The sequence below is a fragment of the Populus trichocarpa genome, chromosome 15, assembly GCF_000002775.5.
Source record: "Populus trichocarpa isolate Nisqually-1 chromosome 15, P.trichocarpa_v4.1, whole genome shotgun sequence".
NCBI lineage: Eukaryota > Viridiplantae > Streptophyta > Magnoliopsida > Malpighiales > Salicaceae > Populus > Populus trichocarpa.
The window spans coordinates 1,177,673-1,196,266 of record NC_037299.2 but is presented as its reverse complement, the minus strand read 5'-3'; the positions used below and the strand labels follow the sequence as shown (position 1 = coordinate 1,196,266).

The window sequence follows — 18,594 nt, the reverse complement described above, 5'->3', positions numbered from 1 at the left end:
TTATGGCTCAAAAAATGAGTAACAACAATTAAAATAGAGAAGATTACTTATTTGGTGAAGCATTTTAAAGTAATAAAACTTTTGTTATTGTTAATGAAGGATTTGTTATCCTTAAAGCTTTATTGCTTTTCACTTGTGTAATTAATATATTTATAATATGCCTCTCAAGATTCCAATAATACCACCTAGATTCAGATACATTTCTAAACAAGATCTTTGAACTAAAAAAAATATAAAACTCAAATATCTCTCAACAAGAAGAACATAACCTTTAGATTTGGAAAAAAACTAAAGTTTAAAATGAGAAAAAATATTAAAATATAAGGTGTGGAAAAATATTTAAAAATATAAAAAAATCAAGTTGGAAAATTCATTCACCCCTTTTTATAGTGAATTTTAAAAATTAAAATGTTGAAAAATTAATTATCATCATTATCAACTTTTGATTAATCACCATAAATCAAGAATTAAATTTAAAAAAATTAAGAATTTTTTAAAATTAATTTTTTATTTACATATAATTTATTTAAATCATATTAATTAAAAAAAATTTTAACTGTTAGAAGATTCTATAAAATAAATTTTGTGCGCGTTTGGGAACGCGGTTTGCACCGCGTTCCCAAAAAATTAAATTTTTTTTGTAAAAAATTATTATTTTTATATGTTTTAGATCTTTTTAATGTGTTGATCTCAAAAATAATTTTTAAAAAATAAAAAATATCATTTTGATACATTTCGATACAAAATATTTTTTAAAAAACAACTATAATTATACTCTCAAACACCCTCTTTATATATTATTGACTGATTATAACTAGTACAGAACAAGATCAAGAAAGCTTTCATATTAAATTTGAAATATATTATTTGAGCCGGTCAATCAAGTCACATATCAATCCGACTGAATCAATTAATTTTATTAAACCAATAATTTTTTCACTTCATCTTAAAACCCAATTCAAATTAATTATAAATTTTTTAAATTAACATGTTAAAAAAGCCGTGCTTAACCACCATCCACGACACAGTAATAGCACTGCTATAATATAATTATTTTTGAGCTCCAAAACAAAAACGTGGACACCAACGAAAAGTGACGTGGCGGAGATAGGAGTGTGCACGGAACGCAAAACACAGAAAATAACTGGAGGTAAATGCCGGAGATATTTGGAAAAACAGACATTGACACGAGCCAAGCCCAGGGCTCTGTACTCCTTCACGCAACTCTCACACTCTCTTCTCTATTTCTTCACACTTTCCTCTCCTTCCTTCTGCTAACTAACTCCTCTCTGGATCAAAAAAATTCTGAGAGTTGTAACGGATTGATCGATTGATGGCGGCGACGGCGGCAATATATGGAGTCGGATTCTGTTCTTTTTCTGATAATTTGTCGACGAAGAAATTGATTAAACGACGTGGTAATGGTAGTATCATCGGTGTGAGAAGTATTTGCTCTAGGAGAGAAGTAGGGACAGTGGTGAGGTGTTCGTCGTCGAGTAAGGCCACGGCTCCGTTGGAATCGGAAGGCGATGGAAGGAGATGTGTGATTGAGGAGGAGGAGGAGGAGGGAGGGGGAGGAGGAGGAGGAGGAGGAGATGTTATGAGGTTCAAGATGTCTGATTTTAAGGTGCTTGATCGTGTCAGTATTGGCCTTGGTGGCCGGGTAAGCCAGAAAACTCTACTTCAATTTTTTTTTAATCTGTATTTGTTAAATATTGTTAATTTCGTTGTGATTTTCGGTTATTAACACTTAAGGATAGTGTTTAATGTCCAAAAGTGATTGTTCTTAGCTCTGATAATTATGGCATGGATAACTGAATTGGGGTTTGTTTTAGGCGGATGAGGTGGTTTTCGAAGCAATAGTAAAGGATTCTAATAGGTTAGCTTTCTTTTCTTATTTGATTCTGTGATATTGTGTGATTATCGGAGGTAATGAGTATAATGTGGAATTGCAGCCCTTTGCATAACATTAAAGTTGTGCTTAGGAAACTTGTCAGTACTCAAGCAAAACGTAGAGGAATGCGAGCAATAGAGGTTTGGGGCTTTGTTTTGGAGTTTTGTTTATTTTGTATTTGAGGTTTTGAATATTGGTGTAACCTTGGTGTTGTTAAAGTGTTTTTAGGTATTGAAGAAGCTGGTTCGCCGTAAACTTATGTACCATTCTTATTCGATGCAAGTTTATGGTTATATTTCTTCACCTACTAGTGGCCGTGGTTCGTTTACTCTGGTACATGGGGTATGTTCTGTTTCTGTGTAAGATTTTTATATTGCATATGCTTTAAATGTTTCGTTGTGTGAAGCCATTTAGTTGTTTATGCTAGGCAGGTTAGTCTTTCTACAAGACCCCTGTTGGAGATTTTCTGTTTATTGGACGAGCCTTCATTTCTCTGCATGTTGCGTGTGGAAGCAGTTCTTCTCATATTTCAATTTTTCCATTTGTGAGTTTAGGGATTTGAAAGTTTATGTCATCCCTTTTATTTTATGGCAGTATCATGGTAGTTTTTCTTTGAGACATTGGCTTCAACAATCAGATTGGCTTCCTACCTTGGAAGCCACTCTGGCATTGGATGAGGAATCTGTCAGGAGGGTGGGAGATGACACGGTTGGAGGACCTGCTGTCTCTCGGCAGTTGCGAATAACACGCATATTGATGAGGGATCTCTTGATTGGAGTATGTATATCTTAATTGTATTCATGTATTACCTGTGCACAAATAGTTGCCATTTGTTGTGTACAACTAAAGTGTAAGGTGTTTGTTTTGCTTACTTAAGGTGAACTACTTGCACAGTCATGGACTTGCACATACAGAGTTGAGGCTGGAGAATGTGCATATAAGCCCAGTGGATAGGCATATTAAAGTAAATGCAAGCTTTCCCCCTTTTTATGATGTTTTTGAATTTTATATTCTCTGAATTTAGAATTAAATTCGATATATATAGATTAAGGAAAGCAATTTTGTAAGGAGAAGGGTGTTTGAGGAAAACTCTTGTTGATTTGTGTTGTCTGATATGACAACACTTGATGCACAACAATTTCCATTGATCTAGTGAAGTCAAATTTTATTTCTGGTATTCTGCTTTGAAAGTTTGGTGGTTCTAGACTTATGGTTGAGGAAAGGTTTATTAGCACAAATATTGGGGAACGAAACAAGACATGAATAAATCAGCACCATTGAATTAGTGCACCTCCCACACATGGGTACAACTATCCACTGTTTTCTGCTCCATAATTTCTGCTATAAAGCACTACTTCATTGATTAAGTTGTGTAACATGTGGTTTCTTTCTTGCATTGATGTCTTACTTTGTGAAACTTCTGAAATTCCAACTTTTCAGGTAGGGATACTAGGGAATGCTGCCGACTTTTACGAGGATGGTCCAAATAGTAGCACACTGGACATGGACAGACGGCAGATGATGATTGCATTTGACATGAGGTATGAATAGATAGATAGACCTAAAAGTGTATCCAGCTAGTGCTGCTAGCAGAGCTGCTGATGTACTGAATTCTGTTTCATCCATGTTGAAAAGATGTGTAGGATTTATGATGGCAAAAATGGTGCTGCGGGAACTCATGGATCCATTAAATTTCTTGAAGTTCAAATCATTCCTCATGAAGGTACAACATGCTACACCCCCCCCCCCCCCCCCCCTTTCACTTGCATTACGTCTCTGGATAAGATCAAGTTTCTCTTCATTAATTTCTACCAGTTTCTTGAAGACTGGAATGCATTTGCAGTCACTTTATTTGCTCAATACGAAAAAAATCCTATAGTATCATCATGTACTACTCATCATATGTTGGTACTGATCCTAAGAAGTTGTACTGGCATATTGAGTGTTAACTGTGTTACCAAATTTCTCTTTTATGGATGAGTGCAGGGGAATGATCCTTCATGCTTGCGTGAATTTTTATTGCAAATCCTCAGTAGGAATTCTCCATCTGGAAATGTTGGACTCCAAGTAAGTAGTACGAATGCAAATTACCATACTTTAAGCTACACCTTTCACAATATCTATAAAGATTGTTTTTTATAAGTAAAAGCCACATGAATTATTAGGATGTTTAAGTTTATTTTGTTTCTTCTAGATACTCGATCGGAACTGGGGTGCCGGTTGGAACCTTTTATCCTTGTTATTGGCAACCAAACCTTCCAAAAGAATAAGGTATTCATCAGTTCATCTCTTATTAGACAATAGTAAGACAACACGAGGTTAACCATATTGAATGGAATCTGTATTAATTTGAGAGAGATGAGGCATCTATGATGACTATTTTGATTTGCTTTGCAGTTGTTTGGATGCCCTCAGGCATCCATTTCTGTGTGGACCAAGATGGCGGGTGGCGCCATCCATGGATATCATCAGATGGGGTCTTGGCTCAACTGCAGTTCGAATTACGGAGGAATACATTTATAAGCAGCCCCAGGTGTGTCTACAGTTAGCATTTCTAAGTTCTCTATTGTCATTCCGATGGATTCATCGGTTGTGACTCTTTTAAGCCAGTGCCTTGAGTGATTAGCTGGAAATTTTGAAAGTTTCATGTTCTGAGCATAGAGAAGCGCAACCATGCATCTTGATCATTTATCAGAGGCTTTGTGACCCTATAAAGTACCCTGTTTTTCTAGGGAAGCACAAGTATGAGATGGAACAATTAGTGTTACTAATTAATTTCCTGTTACTTGAAAGATATCTTAGTGTGCTTCTATTTCTATTTGAACTACTAAATGTTTGCATGTAAACTCATTATATATCTGGTGTTGGTTTATAGCTCGCAATGACATTACATTGACAATGTAAACTGACTGGTGAATTTTGATGTGATAGCGTAATAGGCTTTCCTATTTTATCGAATTGATGGAGATGCTGAATGCTCATTCAAGGCCAAAGGTTAGCAATTATCTGCTTTGTTCGTAGCTTTTGTAGATTCATTAATTCTTTTGCTCTCTCCAAAGAGTCATATGGATCTATGTCTGGTTGCCTCAAAGATATTATAACTTGTATCATCACCCTTACTTTCAAAGGCTTCTTCTAATTTATGGTCACTAGTTCTTTGCCATTTACTCTCTCGTTTTGTTACGTGAACACTTTATGTGAAATGGTCTAACTGCTAAATGCATTGATACAATATAAAGAAAAAGAAGCTAGAAACTTATTTGGTTCTTTAGCTGTTGTACTTCTTCATCAGCCAATATTCTTTGGATTCTTCCTTCTGGTAGAACATGAAACATTTTATTGATTGATTATGCTTTTACCATCCATCTCCAACGAGCTCGGGATCGAGGCCTTGTTATTCTCAAAGGTTACTCAATATTGAAATTTCTGCTCTACTTCAATGTGCAGAACTGGTTGGAGTTGCTTCCAGGAAAATGGCGTCTGTTATACTGTACCGGGAGACAAATAGGATTGACCCTTCGTCAGCCTTCTGCTCGTGTCCTGATTGGTGACGTTTATCTAACTATAAATAGAGCATCCAAATTAAATACTAGTATTTCCTTCACATCGGACATTGGCTTCACGGTCATGAATGGTCGAGACTGGCCTCATGACAAAAGTGGCGTAACTGGGAAATTGGAAGTAAACTCTTTATTCCGGTTGACATCCGGGAGACGGTTGTATCTTAAGGAGGAAAAGACATCAGAGAAGTTATCCTTTGGGCAACCAAACAATCAAGATTCTTTAGCCCAGAAATTATCAGCTAAAAAATGGAGGAAACTTGTCCCGTATAAGGAGTTTCCATCGAGCCTTCCAGTGGCCAAACTTGTTGCAGCTGACATTGAGGTGACAATGAGTCTCGGGGACAACCTTAATCAAAATGATGTTACACCAAGCAGTATAGTTCAAGAAATTCGTGTGCAAGTGCCACCTGAGATGTTTGATTTGTCTAGGCTCGTCTGTGGAACATATGTGGATTCCAGACTGCTAGTCCTGCGCGGGGTCAATGGATCAGCTCTCTTATTTACAAGATCTATGTGTTGATGAAACCTGTAGATAGCAATTGCGCACAACTGTAGATAGAAATTTCTGTCGGGAGTGTATTTAGCTATTTTGTTCTTGCTCGTGTAATTTGTAAAGTCGATTAATTGAAGAAGATCAACCTTTTCCAAATGCAGTGCGGCCTGTTGTCTGAGTGGCTTGTCTACCCTTAATTTGGCCAAACCTTAATTAATAAGAAGACAGCCAGAGGTAGTCAAGATGATACCAAACAGACTATAAAACCATCAGCAGGGGAACAGCTTCTGCTTTGGTACGCTCATGCTCAATCAATTTTGCAGCCACGAACCATTCTTAAGATTCCGACCGACCTAAAATGATGCTATGGCTATTACCAAGTCGAACACGCACTTCTCAGATTTATTTCACTTGTGATAATGGTTTTTTTTAGAGGTTTGGGAGGGTAGGAGTTGTTTTTTAAAATATTTGTTTTTTAGAAATATATTAAAATAAATTTTTTTTTAAAAAATCATATTTGATATTGATATATCAAAATAATTTGAAAATACTAAAATAATATTAATTTGAAGCAAATAAAAAAATAAAAAAAATTTAAATTATTTTAAAAATATTTTTAAAAAACAAAAATAAATAGAATTTTAGTCATGAATGATTATAGCCGTCAAACTCTGCCTAGCTTTGTTGATTGATTCGGAAAATTCAAAACATAGATTTGGGCTGGGTCTCTTTTAATTGAATTTTATAAGATATTGTTACGGACAAATCATTTAAATGTGATCGGAATTGTAGTGACCTGTTGGAACTAATCGGATCAATAATAATAATAATAATAATAATAAAAAGCAACATTATTTTAATGAAAAAATTACCCGGTGATGGATGAAAAACTAACAGCATCTCAACACCCAGATGTGAAGTATCAAATCATCGCCATGAGAATCATAAAACTAATTTTTGTAAGAACATTAATGTCATAAATTTTATATGCATGTGGATGTGGTAGGGCCCGAGGGTGGATTTGGTGCGCCCACCATTCTCACCATCACCTTGACCACATGGCGCCGACATCAAAAAAGAAAAGAAATGAACGGTACGAGTGCCGTTTTTTTAGTTCTGTGTCGAGGATTCCATGACTGAACCAACAAGCCTCCTCATTACTAATACTCTATGATTAATTATATCATTATTCTACGTCGATAGGAAGTCGAGGATTCAGGTAATTTATAACCTAGCTAGCTATATATGATCTCTCTATTTCAAGAGGTGTATTTTCATGATCAAACCCACTTTGATATCATAATTTTAAACAAGAAATAATACCTCTTAAAGAGGCAATCAGGCAACGGATTTAAGCCAACATCGTTACTTTCTTTCGTCAAGATGCCGAATATGCAAAATAATTCACATTTCATATGCAAGAGCGCAATCACATATACCACATTACTGCTACTACGTACGTACCCTTGCATGAGAAGTGGCCTCGCGAGCTACTTATTGCGTTATTCAGAGATCAGTAATTCCATATTCTTGAAAGAAAGGTGCAAAAGGAACATCTTGAGAGACCATAGCAGATGGGATGGCTTTTGAAAGTTAAACATTTATACTAATTGCAGAAGCAGCACAAATATATGAGAATTCAAGAAACTTGAAACTCACCCAACTTAGAAATCTAACATGTCCCCTAAGCGGGAAACATGGCTCCATTTCATTCCCTACTGGATATAGTTAACAAGCCAACCATTAATAACAACCTTGGTGTTTCCTGTCTGGTGCATGAGAATATTCAAGTCACCGAGGTAACTTAGTAGACTAGAATTACGACTGAGGAGAAGTAAAATGCAAAAGAACAGAAAGGGACTCGATTAAGAGCCATGCAAGCCAGTGCATGAAACCGGCACTATTATTTGCTAGCTTGACTTACAGAGCTATTAATTAGGGAAATGGACTAGATCAATCCGGGCATAGCCAAATGTAACACCAAAGATCTTGATTGCCTTTTCAGCACGAACTATGTAAGAGATTGCTGCAGTAGCTCGGTTCTTACGTTTAATAAACCTGACCTTGTCACCAACTTGTAGCTTCTTGCTCTTAACGAACGCAACCCAACCTTTTGTGAGGACTGGCTTCGGGTGTCCTCTCTTGCGGATGGAGCATTGAAAGGGCCAAGCTTCGCCTTTCTCGTCTGTAGCTTCAAACGTGACGGCATGGCTGCCTAGTTTGAAAGGTGGAAGAGACCTGAGAAACCTGATAGGAACTGACAGCCTCTTCTTAGTATCAGTCTCTCTGAGGATCTTGGAGAACGCTGCCATTTTCTAGGACAAGCAAAAGCAAAGCAAATGAAATGGGTTTTTTCTTGGTTGGGAGAACTGGGAACTTTCCATTTACTTATTTATAAGGAACTACCCGGACCCACCTCTACTTTAAATTTAAAGTAGAGGTGGGTCCTTAGAAAGCAAACATGATTTATCCTATCGCGCGAGTCGCTACGTAGAAAGCTTACCTGGTGTTATCATTCGCGCGAGTCGCTACGTAGAAAGCTTACGTAGTGTTATCATTCGCGCGAATCGCTACGTAGAAAGCTTACGTAGTGCTTACGTAGTGTTATCATTCGCGCGAATCGCTACGTAGAAAGCTTACGTAGTGTTATCATTCGCGCGATAAACGTGCGATCTCGGTTGATGGCAAGGACAAAAAGCAAAAAGCTTGTATTGAAAAAAATAACAAGACTCTGAATTGATGTGACCATTAAATAAATAAAAAAAACTAATAAAACATGGAATTTTAACCCCAAATCAGTTAAGCAATTTATTCCATAAAGTATTTCTAAGTATAGTAGTTACTTTTTATTAAAATAATATTTTTTTATTTTTTAAAAATTATTTTTTATATTAGGACATCAAAATAATTTAAAAATATCAAAAAAATATTAATTTTAAATAAAAAAATATAAAATTTTTTTAATTTTTTTTAAATACTTTTAAAAAATAAAAACAAACAAATTAATAAGGTTTCTCTTGACAATGTATTGAGTATTGAAGATACATTGCGCTTTGTTTTTTGTCTAATTATAGTTATAAAGAGAATTATTTGATTAGGTAAATAATTTTTATTTTATACTAGTGCCTATATATAATTATGTTTTAAATTTTAATTTTATAGAAGTTAGAATAATTTTTTTATTTATTTTACATGTAAAAATTTATCTTCCAGTAATTTTAATTATATATATATATATTATAATTTTCATTTTAAAACTGCAATAAAAATATATTTTTTAAACCGTAAAGTATATCATTATTTTTCTTTAATACACATTATCTTTAGCTTTGAAACGCATAACTAGTACTTAGTTTAATGATAAAAAATTAGATTGATTGTCATTTCTCGTACTAATAGATGCTAACTGGATCGCTAATTTTTGCTTTTTATATAGAAAAGCAAGTGAAATGTTGTTGTTTATGTAATTAAATTACATAAAATGATTTGATTTTACTAAGTTTATGTGACAATCATATCAATGTGTTATTTACCTAAAATCATGTTCAAAATAAAAAAATAAAGATAGAATGATAACTCAATATCATTAAACATAGTTAAGTATTAGTTAAGTATTGAGTCTAAATACATATTAGGTCTAGCAAACTACTACATCTAGTATTTTTTTTATTCAACCAAGTGTTGAACTCAAGTATATATATATATATATGAATCTGACGAGTTACTAGATTCAGCATCTTTCCGAGCCTAAGTATAAATGAGTCTGACGAGTTACCATACCCAACATCCTTGGACTCAGCCAAGAATTGAGCCCAAGCATGCGTAGGTTAATTTGGCGAGCTACCACACCCAATATTCTTAGGCTCAGTCAAGTGTTGAGCCCAAGCATACATGAGTCTAGCGAACTATTAAACCCCGCATCCTTGAGCTCAACTAAGTGCTAATCCTAAATATTTATGGTTTTGGCAAATTATCAGACCCAATATCCTTGAACTCAACAAATTATTGAACCCAAGTACATGTGGCTGTGACAATCTTATCGTGAATACCATATGTTTTTTACTACGTAATATTTACCAATGTCAGAATTGAAAGTATCCGTAGTTAAATATTCACTGATGTCAAAGTTAAGAATATTACAAGTAGACCATCATAATATAAAATCTTAACAATTTAAGACAAAACTAGCAATACAACTTACTTCAGATATAACGCTTAAGGAGTAATAATATCTTTTTTTTTACACAACCAGTTTCGCACCATAAAATCTCTGCTGACTAGTTAGGGTTAATAATAATAATAATAATAATAGTAGTAGTAGTAGTAGGAGGAGGTGATATTCTTAAACAAGACACCTTTCCCAATTTAAAAATAAAATATTAAAAATTTATTCTTTTCATTAAATGTTTTTTAAGACTGTTGTGATATCTTGCGGGACAATGTGAAATTGCAGCCCTTCGCATAACATTAAAGTTGTGCTAAGGAAACTTGTCAGTACCCAAGCAAAACGTAGAGGAATGCGAGCAATACAGGTTTGGGGCTTTGTTCTGGAGTTTACTTTCCAAGTAGGTGAATCTGATTTATACACCAATTAATTATCCGTGTTCAGGTTTTTTACAAAAGACTTTGGTTGTCGGTAAGAGACACGAAAGGAAAACAACCAAAGGTTTTCCGTAAGAGACAAAAGGAAAACAACCAACTAATTATTTATGTTAGGTTTTCCGTGAAAGACAAGGAGAAAGTAAAGTGAGTTATTAGATTTTTTATAATTAATTTTGTTACCTGAGCTACAGCACACCTAAGTTTTCTACAAGGCTCCGCCCTTCACATGGGGTATGTTCTCTTTCTGTGTAAGATTTTTATATTGCTGATGCATTAAATGTTTCGTTGTGTGAATCCATTTAGTTGTTTATGCTAGGCAGGGTAGTCTTTCTACAAGACCCCTGTTGGAGGTTTTCTGTTTACTGGACGAGCCTTCATATCTCTGCATGTTGCGCGTGGAAGCAGAATATAAAACTCAAAAACAGCATAAAACGGGGGAAAGCTTGCATTTACTTTAATATGCCTATCCACTGGGCTAGTTGTACCCATGTGTGGGAGGTGCACTAATTCAGGGTGCTGATTTATTCATGTCTTGTTTCGTTCCCCAGTATTTGTGCTAATAAACCTTTCCTCGACCATAAGTCTAGAACCACCAAAATTTCCCATTATTCAATGTTGTTGAAGAGGTACCAAACTTTCAAAGCAGAGTTCTTCTCATATTTCAATTTCTCCATTTGTGAGTTTAGGGATTTGAAAGTTTATTTCTTCCCTTTTATTTTATGGCAGTATCATGGTAGTTTTTCTTTGAGACATTGGCTTCGACAATCAGATTGAACTCTGGCATTGGATGAGGAATCTGTCAGGAGGGTGGGAGATGACACGGTTGGAGGACCTGCTGTCTCTCGGCAGTTGCGAATAACACGCATATTGACGAGGGATCTCTTGATTGGAGTACTTATATATTAATTGTATTATCTGTGCACAAATAGTTGCCATGTGTTGTGCACAACTAAAGTGTAAGGTGTGAAGGAGAATATAGATAACAATACAGTTTCAGATCATACCTGTGGTGATTCTCGTGAAGTATATATATTGATAAACATTACATAGCATTCCCTCAATTGTAGGGATTGATAATTATGACAGAAATATATTTGGCTAAACTAAAAGAATTCACAACGGTAACAATTAAGAGAGAATCATGGTGAGATATACAGCTGGAACAACTGGAGGTCTATTTTAGGTAGAGATCATATCTGATTGGGAGTCATAAGTGGTGGTGTTTGAATTTGATTTGAATTCTGGCTTTCCATGGTTATCACACCCCTGCAAGCTGATGGGTCGTGCACGAACCATAAGCTTGTTTGTTAATAGAAGGAACCGAGACTTTGAGAGACCTTTAGTAAAGATGTCGACGACTTGATCTGTATTGGAGATATAGCAGACCTCGAGTTCCTTACGTACCACTTTGTCACGGACATAATGATAGTCCACTTTTAAATGTTTGGTTCTAGCATGGAAGACCGGGTTTGATGCCAATGATATGGAGTTGATATTGTCACACCAAATGTGAGGAGTTGAAAGACGTACTCCCAAGTCTTTAAATAAGGATCTAATCCATGAGAGTTCAGCTGCAGTGTAGGCTAGTTGACGGTATTCAGCTTCAGTGCTTGATCTTGATACAGTACACTGCTTTTTGGCACTCCAAGAGATGGGATTATGACCAAGATAAACACAATAGCCACCTGTAGAGTGACGATCATCTGGGCAACATGCATAATCTGCATCAGAGTAAGCTTCCAACATTAAAGAGCCGGGTTGGTATAAGAGCCCATGGTCGGGAGTGTCCTTTAAATAACACAGTATATGTTTCACAACAGTCCAATGATGTGTTGTTGGTTGATGTAGAAATTGACACACTTGATTAACAGCAAAGCATATATCTGGACGAGTCAGTGTCAAGTATTGTAGGGCGCCAACAACACTTCGAAATTCTGTGGGATCCGAAAGAGGGTCTCCATCATAGAGACTGAGTTTCTTACCAGCATTAGCAGGAGAAGAGATTGGCTTGACATCCTGAAACTTTGTGCGAAACAATAAATCCATAGTGTATTTGGTTTGAGTGAGATGCAAGCCAGTTGTGCTGTATACCGCCTCTAGACCAAAGAAATAGTGGGGTGGTCCCAAATCTTTCATAGAGAACAATCTGCCTAGTTTCTGAATAAGACTAAAAATATAAGAAGAGCTAGTGCCTCTAATTAAAATGTCATCAACATATATAAGCAGAATAATGAGCAAATCACCCTTATGAAATGTGAATAGAGAATAATCTGCTTTGGACTCACAGAACCCAAGTTCCTCTAAATAATCATAAAATCTTGTAAACCATTGACGTGGTGCTTGTTTTAAACCATAAAGTGACTTATGAAGTTTGCAAACATGATTAGGATAGTTTGGATCAATGAAGCCCGAAGGTTGTCTCATATAAACTTCCTCTGATAAGATCCCATGTAGAAACGCATTTTGAACATCCAATTATCGAATTGGCCATTTGTGATTGACTGCTAAAGCAAGTATAATGCGAATAGTGGAATGCTTCACAACCAGACTAAAAGTTTCTGTATAATCAATGCCCTCTTGTTGGTGAAATCCATTGGCCACTAGGCGGGCCTTGTAGCGTTCAATAGTGCCATCCGAACGCTTTTTAATTTTGAACACCCATTTGTTAGGTAGAATATTCATATTCGAAGTAGGTTGTACCAATGACCAAGTACCGCTTTGTTGCAAAGCATTAAACTCAGCACCCATTGTTTTACGCCATTCCTCAGATTTTACAGCTTGAGTATAACATGTGGGTTCTAGAAGAGTGGGATCATAAGTGACAGTCAATGCATACTTTGGATTAGGTTTAGAGACTCCAGCTCGACTCCTAGTAACCATAAGGTGGGGATTAGTGGTTGGGGAAGAAGTTTCAGTAATGATAGGATTGGGAATTGGAGTAGTGTTTGGTTGGGTAGGTTCTGTAATGATAAAATGAGTGATGAGGATATTTGTGCTTGGTGTGATGGATGTAAGAGGAACATTGGGTGGGTTTTGTGTAGGTGGGTCTGGAGAGCCAATAGAAGCTGATGGTATATGGGGCAAAGGTTCAGTAACTATCTCTAGTGGTGAATGAAATCTAGTGAAGTCGTCTCTGCATAAAGAGTGTTAGTGGTCTCTTGGAATGGAAATGATAACTCATCAAAAATAACATGACGGGACAAATAAATACGACATGTACTTTGATCAAGACAGCGGTATCCTTGATGGTTAAGAGAGTACCCTAAAAAAACACATCGCTTGGAATGAAATTGTAATTTATTTGTATTGTAAGGTCGTAAATAAGGAAAACATGCACATCCAAAAACACGAAAAGTATCATATGAGGGAGATTTGTGAAATAATTTTTCATATGGACTGAGATACTGTAAAACACGAGTTGGCAGACGATTTATTAAGTATAATGCAGTTTGAAATGCATCTACCCAATAATTTGATGACATATGAGCATGGGCAAGAAGTGTGAGCCCAGTGTCAACAATGTGACAATGTTTTCTTTCTGCGACCCCATTTTGTTCGGGATGACCTGGACAAGAGGAGCGGAATCCAATACCATTATGAGCCAAATAGTTTTGAAACTTTCTGTTTGTATATTCACTCCCACCATCAGATTGAAACATTTTTATTTTGGATGAAAAGAGATTTTCAACATGTAGTTTAAATTTGAGGAAGATATCAAACACTTCATGTTTATATTGCATTGGAAAGATCCATGAGTATCGTGAAAAATCATCCACAAATAAAACATAATATTTTGATCCTTTGATTGAAGTAATAGGAGAAGTCCAAACATCTGAGTGAATTAATTCCAAAAGGAATTTTGATATGGAATCCGACAATTGAAAAGGTAACTTAGTACTTTTACCCAAAAGACATGAATTACAAAATGGAAGAGAATTATTACCATGCATGAGAAGACATTTATTTGAAATAAGATGTGACAAAGTGTTATTAGCAGGATGACCCAACCGAGAATGCCAAATTGGGACGCTAACACGAACACCAACCAATGCAAAGGGACGACCTGATTTTGTAGAGATTTGAGTATGAATGCGAAAGGGATAGAGACCATGTTCACTCTTCCCATGGAAAAGCGTCTTCCCCGTTTTTACATCCTTCATATAGAAACAATCAGAATAAAAAACAAAGTAATAGTTATTATCCCGTGTGAATTGATATATTGACAAAAGATTAGCAGCAATGGAAGGACAATGCAAAATATTTTTCGAAGCAAAGGTTGAGGAACCACAAGTGAATTTACTAGAGCCAGTATGAGCAATAGTCAAACCTGCACCATTACCCACAACAACATGATCTTTTCTCTGATATTCATTGTGAATGGCTAAATTTGTAAGATCAGAAGTAATATGGTTTGAGGCACCAGAATCTGAAATCCATGTAGATGAAGGAATGTTAGAAGAGGCAATAGCAGCCATAGCCATAAGTTTCTGAGTTGGGATCCTGCTTTCATACGCATGGTTCATGCGTTGATAGCAATCAAGGGCACTATGCCCACTGTGATTACAAATTTGACATGGAGGACGTGAAGGCATAGGACCAGAGTTACCAAAAGACACTGAACCTGATTGTGGTTGGGACCAATTTTGATACCGACGGAAACCAGATGGTCCCCTGCCTCGCATATTGGATCCATGGTGGTGCACAGAATTACGATCACGGTTGTTGCTTTATGTAGCTTTAGGTGTGTACATGGCAATGGGACTTGTCTTAAGAGATGGTGTTTGTTGCGCCTTAAGCCTCATCTCTACATTAAGCAATAAGGCAATAAGATCATCATAGGATATAGAAGTGTCACGGGCTTATGTAGAGCTGACTGTAACTTCATATGCCGGGCTGACATTGTTCAGTATTATGTTGACAAGTTCATCATTGTCAACTGGTTTTCCTGCTAAGGCAAGATTATCAGCAATCTGATTTATCTTGTCCATAAAATCTGAGATGGGAAGACCTTCCCCTTTCACAGTGAGTAAGTCATATCAGAGCTGCAAAATTCGATTTTTCGACTGAGAAGCATATCTCTTCTCAAGTGAGGACCATGTAGCTTATGATGATATGAATCGAGCCACTGTAGACAGTACAGTTGGAGAAAGAGAGTTGTTGATCCAACTAAGAATCATCTGGTCCTGTTGATGCCAGGTAGTGTACCTAGGATCCACTTCAGCTGTTACGGTGTCGTCAATATTTGATTTGAATTCTGGCGGGCAAGGATTTGTACCTGTGACAATCCCATCAAATTTTTGCTTTTTAGAATCGGAACAATTTGAGCAAGCCATAATGGATAGTTGGTTCTGTCAAGTTTGATAGACATGAACCCGGAATGGCTGGGAACTACAACACCAGCAGAGGAATTGATGGCTTCCATGGAGAGATAAGAAAAAAATATGTGTATAGTTGTTAGACGTATGGCTTTGATACCATGAAGGAGAATATAGATAACAAGTGTATTGGGTTTCAGATCACACCCTGTGGTGATTCTCGTGAAGTATATATATTGATAAAGATTACATAGCATTCCCTCAATTGTAGGGATTGATAATTATGACAGAAATATATTTGGCTAAACTAAAGGAATTCACAACGATTACAATTAAGAGAGAATCATGGTGAGATATACAGCTGGAACAACTGGAGGTCTATTTTAGGTAGAGATCATATTTGATTGGGAGTCATAAGTGGTGATGTTAGAATTTGATTTGAATTCTGGCTTTCCATGGTTATCAAGGTGTTTGTTTTGCTTCCTTAAGGTGAAATACTTGCACAGTCATGGACTTGCGTATACAGAGTTGAGGCTGGAGAATGTTCACTGCTAAAAAAGTAGCCTATTAGCAACTAACTAGTTACTTGCAGATAAAACTAAAATATATTGCTAATAAAAATCTGCAATGGATAATATTAGATGCAAATAATAAATGCTGATTTTTTAACAACGGATTATCAGTTGCTGATTTGTTCAGCAATGATTTATCCGTTGCTGAAATTCGGTTGCTGATTGTATAAATCAGCAACGGATATTCCATTGTTAATCACCATTGCTGATCAGCAACGGATATTGCGTTGCTGATCCTTTGCAGATCAGTAATGGAAACTTTGTTGTTGATCCGTTGCTGATTTGTCCGAATTTTTTAAATTATTTTTCCCATCTATTGAATATTTTTTAATTATTTGTGGATATTTCAAAAATTATAGATAAATATATAAAGAACATAAATTAATACTAGAAATTATTTTATAAAAAATAATAACTCAAATAAAAATAAATTTTATAATAAATTTCTAAATCTCGTTAAACTTACATCAAAATAGATAAGTCACAATTTAATAAATATGTTCTATCATAAAGGTGGTGATTGGGGTGGTGGTGGAAACAAACCAAAACAATGCTGACTATCATAAGGTGGGACCGGTATATGGTGGTCAAGGCCTAGGTCAATATACTGGATTAGACAGGGGATACATATGTGTTGTCATCTGCCACATGTGACGGCATAGATGAAGTCATAGGTGCCGACATACCTTGGTCCATATTTGATGCCCAAGCTTGGTATCCCATATTACTAAGAAATTTTTTGATTGAGGTCATCTCCAGTTGTAATGATAAAATATGACCATCTTTTTCCTTTATTTACTCTTTCAATGTCTGAATTGATGAGCTTAAATGTGTTGACTCCATCGTATAGGATTGTGATGAAGCACTCGTAATAACCATGGATTTCGGCATACCAGGTGCACCATATACTCTACCCTTTGTAACTCCTCTTATAGCCACACACCAAGCTGCTCTATCAAATGAAGGATGATTTTCCTGATCAGTTCCATATCTTGAAATCATCTCTTTTAGTAATTCTCCTACAATAAAATTAAATATAATAATAAATTCATTTAAATTTTAAATAATAATTAAATTGCATTAAAAAAAAATACTTACAACAACTTTTTTAGACTTGTTATCTATGAATGTTTCAGGCTGCTTGGCACTCTGATGCAACACTGAAAACACATAATCCCATAGAGGTTCTTTTCCATCTGTTTTTTCTTGCTATCAACAAACAAAAAATATTAGAAAATATAAATATAAAAATTTTAAGTCCATTATAACAAATATAAACACTCCTCACCATGCTAGCTCAGTATGATGCAATTGACACCGTACCTCCAGGATGAGTGCTTAATTTACCATTCGTTTCAGTTAGCCGATTATTTCTTGCAGATTTTGATCTCTTTTGAAATTCTTTGGTGGACCAAATTTCTTTAATCATTTGATTCCAAACGTCATTGTGTATCCAAATTGGACCTTTATTAATGCAATCTATAATATTTGTGGTATTTCTATCAGACATACCTCTTTTACGAGCTCGTGTCAACTGTTGGTTCAAAGCAATTCTACTCTTATCTTCCTAAATCTTACGAACAATTGGTTCATCATCCTCAGAAAATATATATATATAAACAAATCTCAACATAGCTGTTAACTAGCCTATATAATTACAATCACACAATCAATAGTAAAAAAGATGAACAAAAATTATTGATAAAATAAAAACTTCTTAACTACATCATAAAATAGAATTTAATTTCTTATATTCTAATTATTATAATATTTCTTTTGTATATACCTTACCATTTCTTAATATATTCCTAAAATAGAATTAATTTGTCTTATATCATAATAACATGACATGTTCTAACCTTGCATTTTTTACTATAATAATACTCCTTGCATCTAAGATAAGTTCGTACTTCATTTTGGTCTTCACTTCCATAAAAAAACTATTTTTTACAAAAATAATACTCGCATCTAAGATATGGTGTGCATAGAAAAAAAGAATGTAACATCCTCAAATATAATATCATGAAATCTAAAACATTTCTTTACTAATGTCAAGTATTGAATACTATGTCTAAAATTATGGATTTTTTTTTTTAAATTTCAGCAGAGTCTCATCTATTTTTATTGATACCAAGTTATCGACAACACCTCTATT

At 35.4% G+C, this 18,594-nt stretch overlaps 1 protein-coding gene across 6 annotated transcripts in view; it reads left to right on the top strand.

Annotated features, from left to right (window-relative positions):
- Window positions 1–1,584: 1,584 nt before the first annotated feature.
- LOC18105500 (probable plastid-lipid-associated protein 14, chloroplastic) overlaps window positions 1,585–18,594 on the top strand; it is a 46,088-nt gene continuing 29,078 nt past the window's right edge. For 2 of the 6 annotated variants that reach the window (XM_052447317.1, XM_052447316.1), the window contains exons 1-13: window positions 1,585–1,663; window positions 1,836–1,879; window positions 1,956–2,034; window positions 2,123–2,236; window positions 2,489–2,671; window positions 2,772–2,858; window positions 3,335–3,435; window positions 3,530–3,617; window positions 3,881–3,961; window positions 4,089–4,165; window positions 4,292–4,427; window positions 4,826–4,888; window positions 5,342–5,983. In XM_052447317.1, coding sequence (XP_052303277.1) covers window positions 1,601–1,663; window positions 1,836–1,879; window positions 1,956–2,034; window positions 2,123–2,236; window positions 2,489–2,671; window positions 2,772–2,858; window positions 3,335–3,435; window positions 3,530–3,617; window positions 3,881–3,961; window positions 4,089–4,165; window positions 4,292–4,427; window positions 4,826–4,888; window positions 5,342–5,977 — 1,752 coding nt within the window. In that variant the 5' untranslated portion in view covers window positions 1,585–1,600 and the 3' untranslated portion in view covers window positions 5,978–5,983. Of the gene's footprint in view, window positions 1,664–1,835; window positions 1,880–1,955; window positions 2,035–2,113; window positions 2,237–2,488; window positions 2,672–2,771; window positions 2,859–3,334; window positions 3,436–3,529; window positions 3,618–3,880; window positions 3,962–4,088; window positions 4,166–4,291; window positions 4,428–4,825; window positions 4,889–5,341; window positions 5,984–18,594 lie in introns of all 6 variants that reach the window. The other 4 variants (XM_052447315.1, XM_052447319.1, XM_052447318.1 and 1 more) reach the window with 4 other exon arrangements.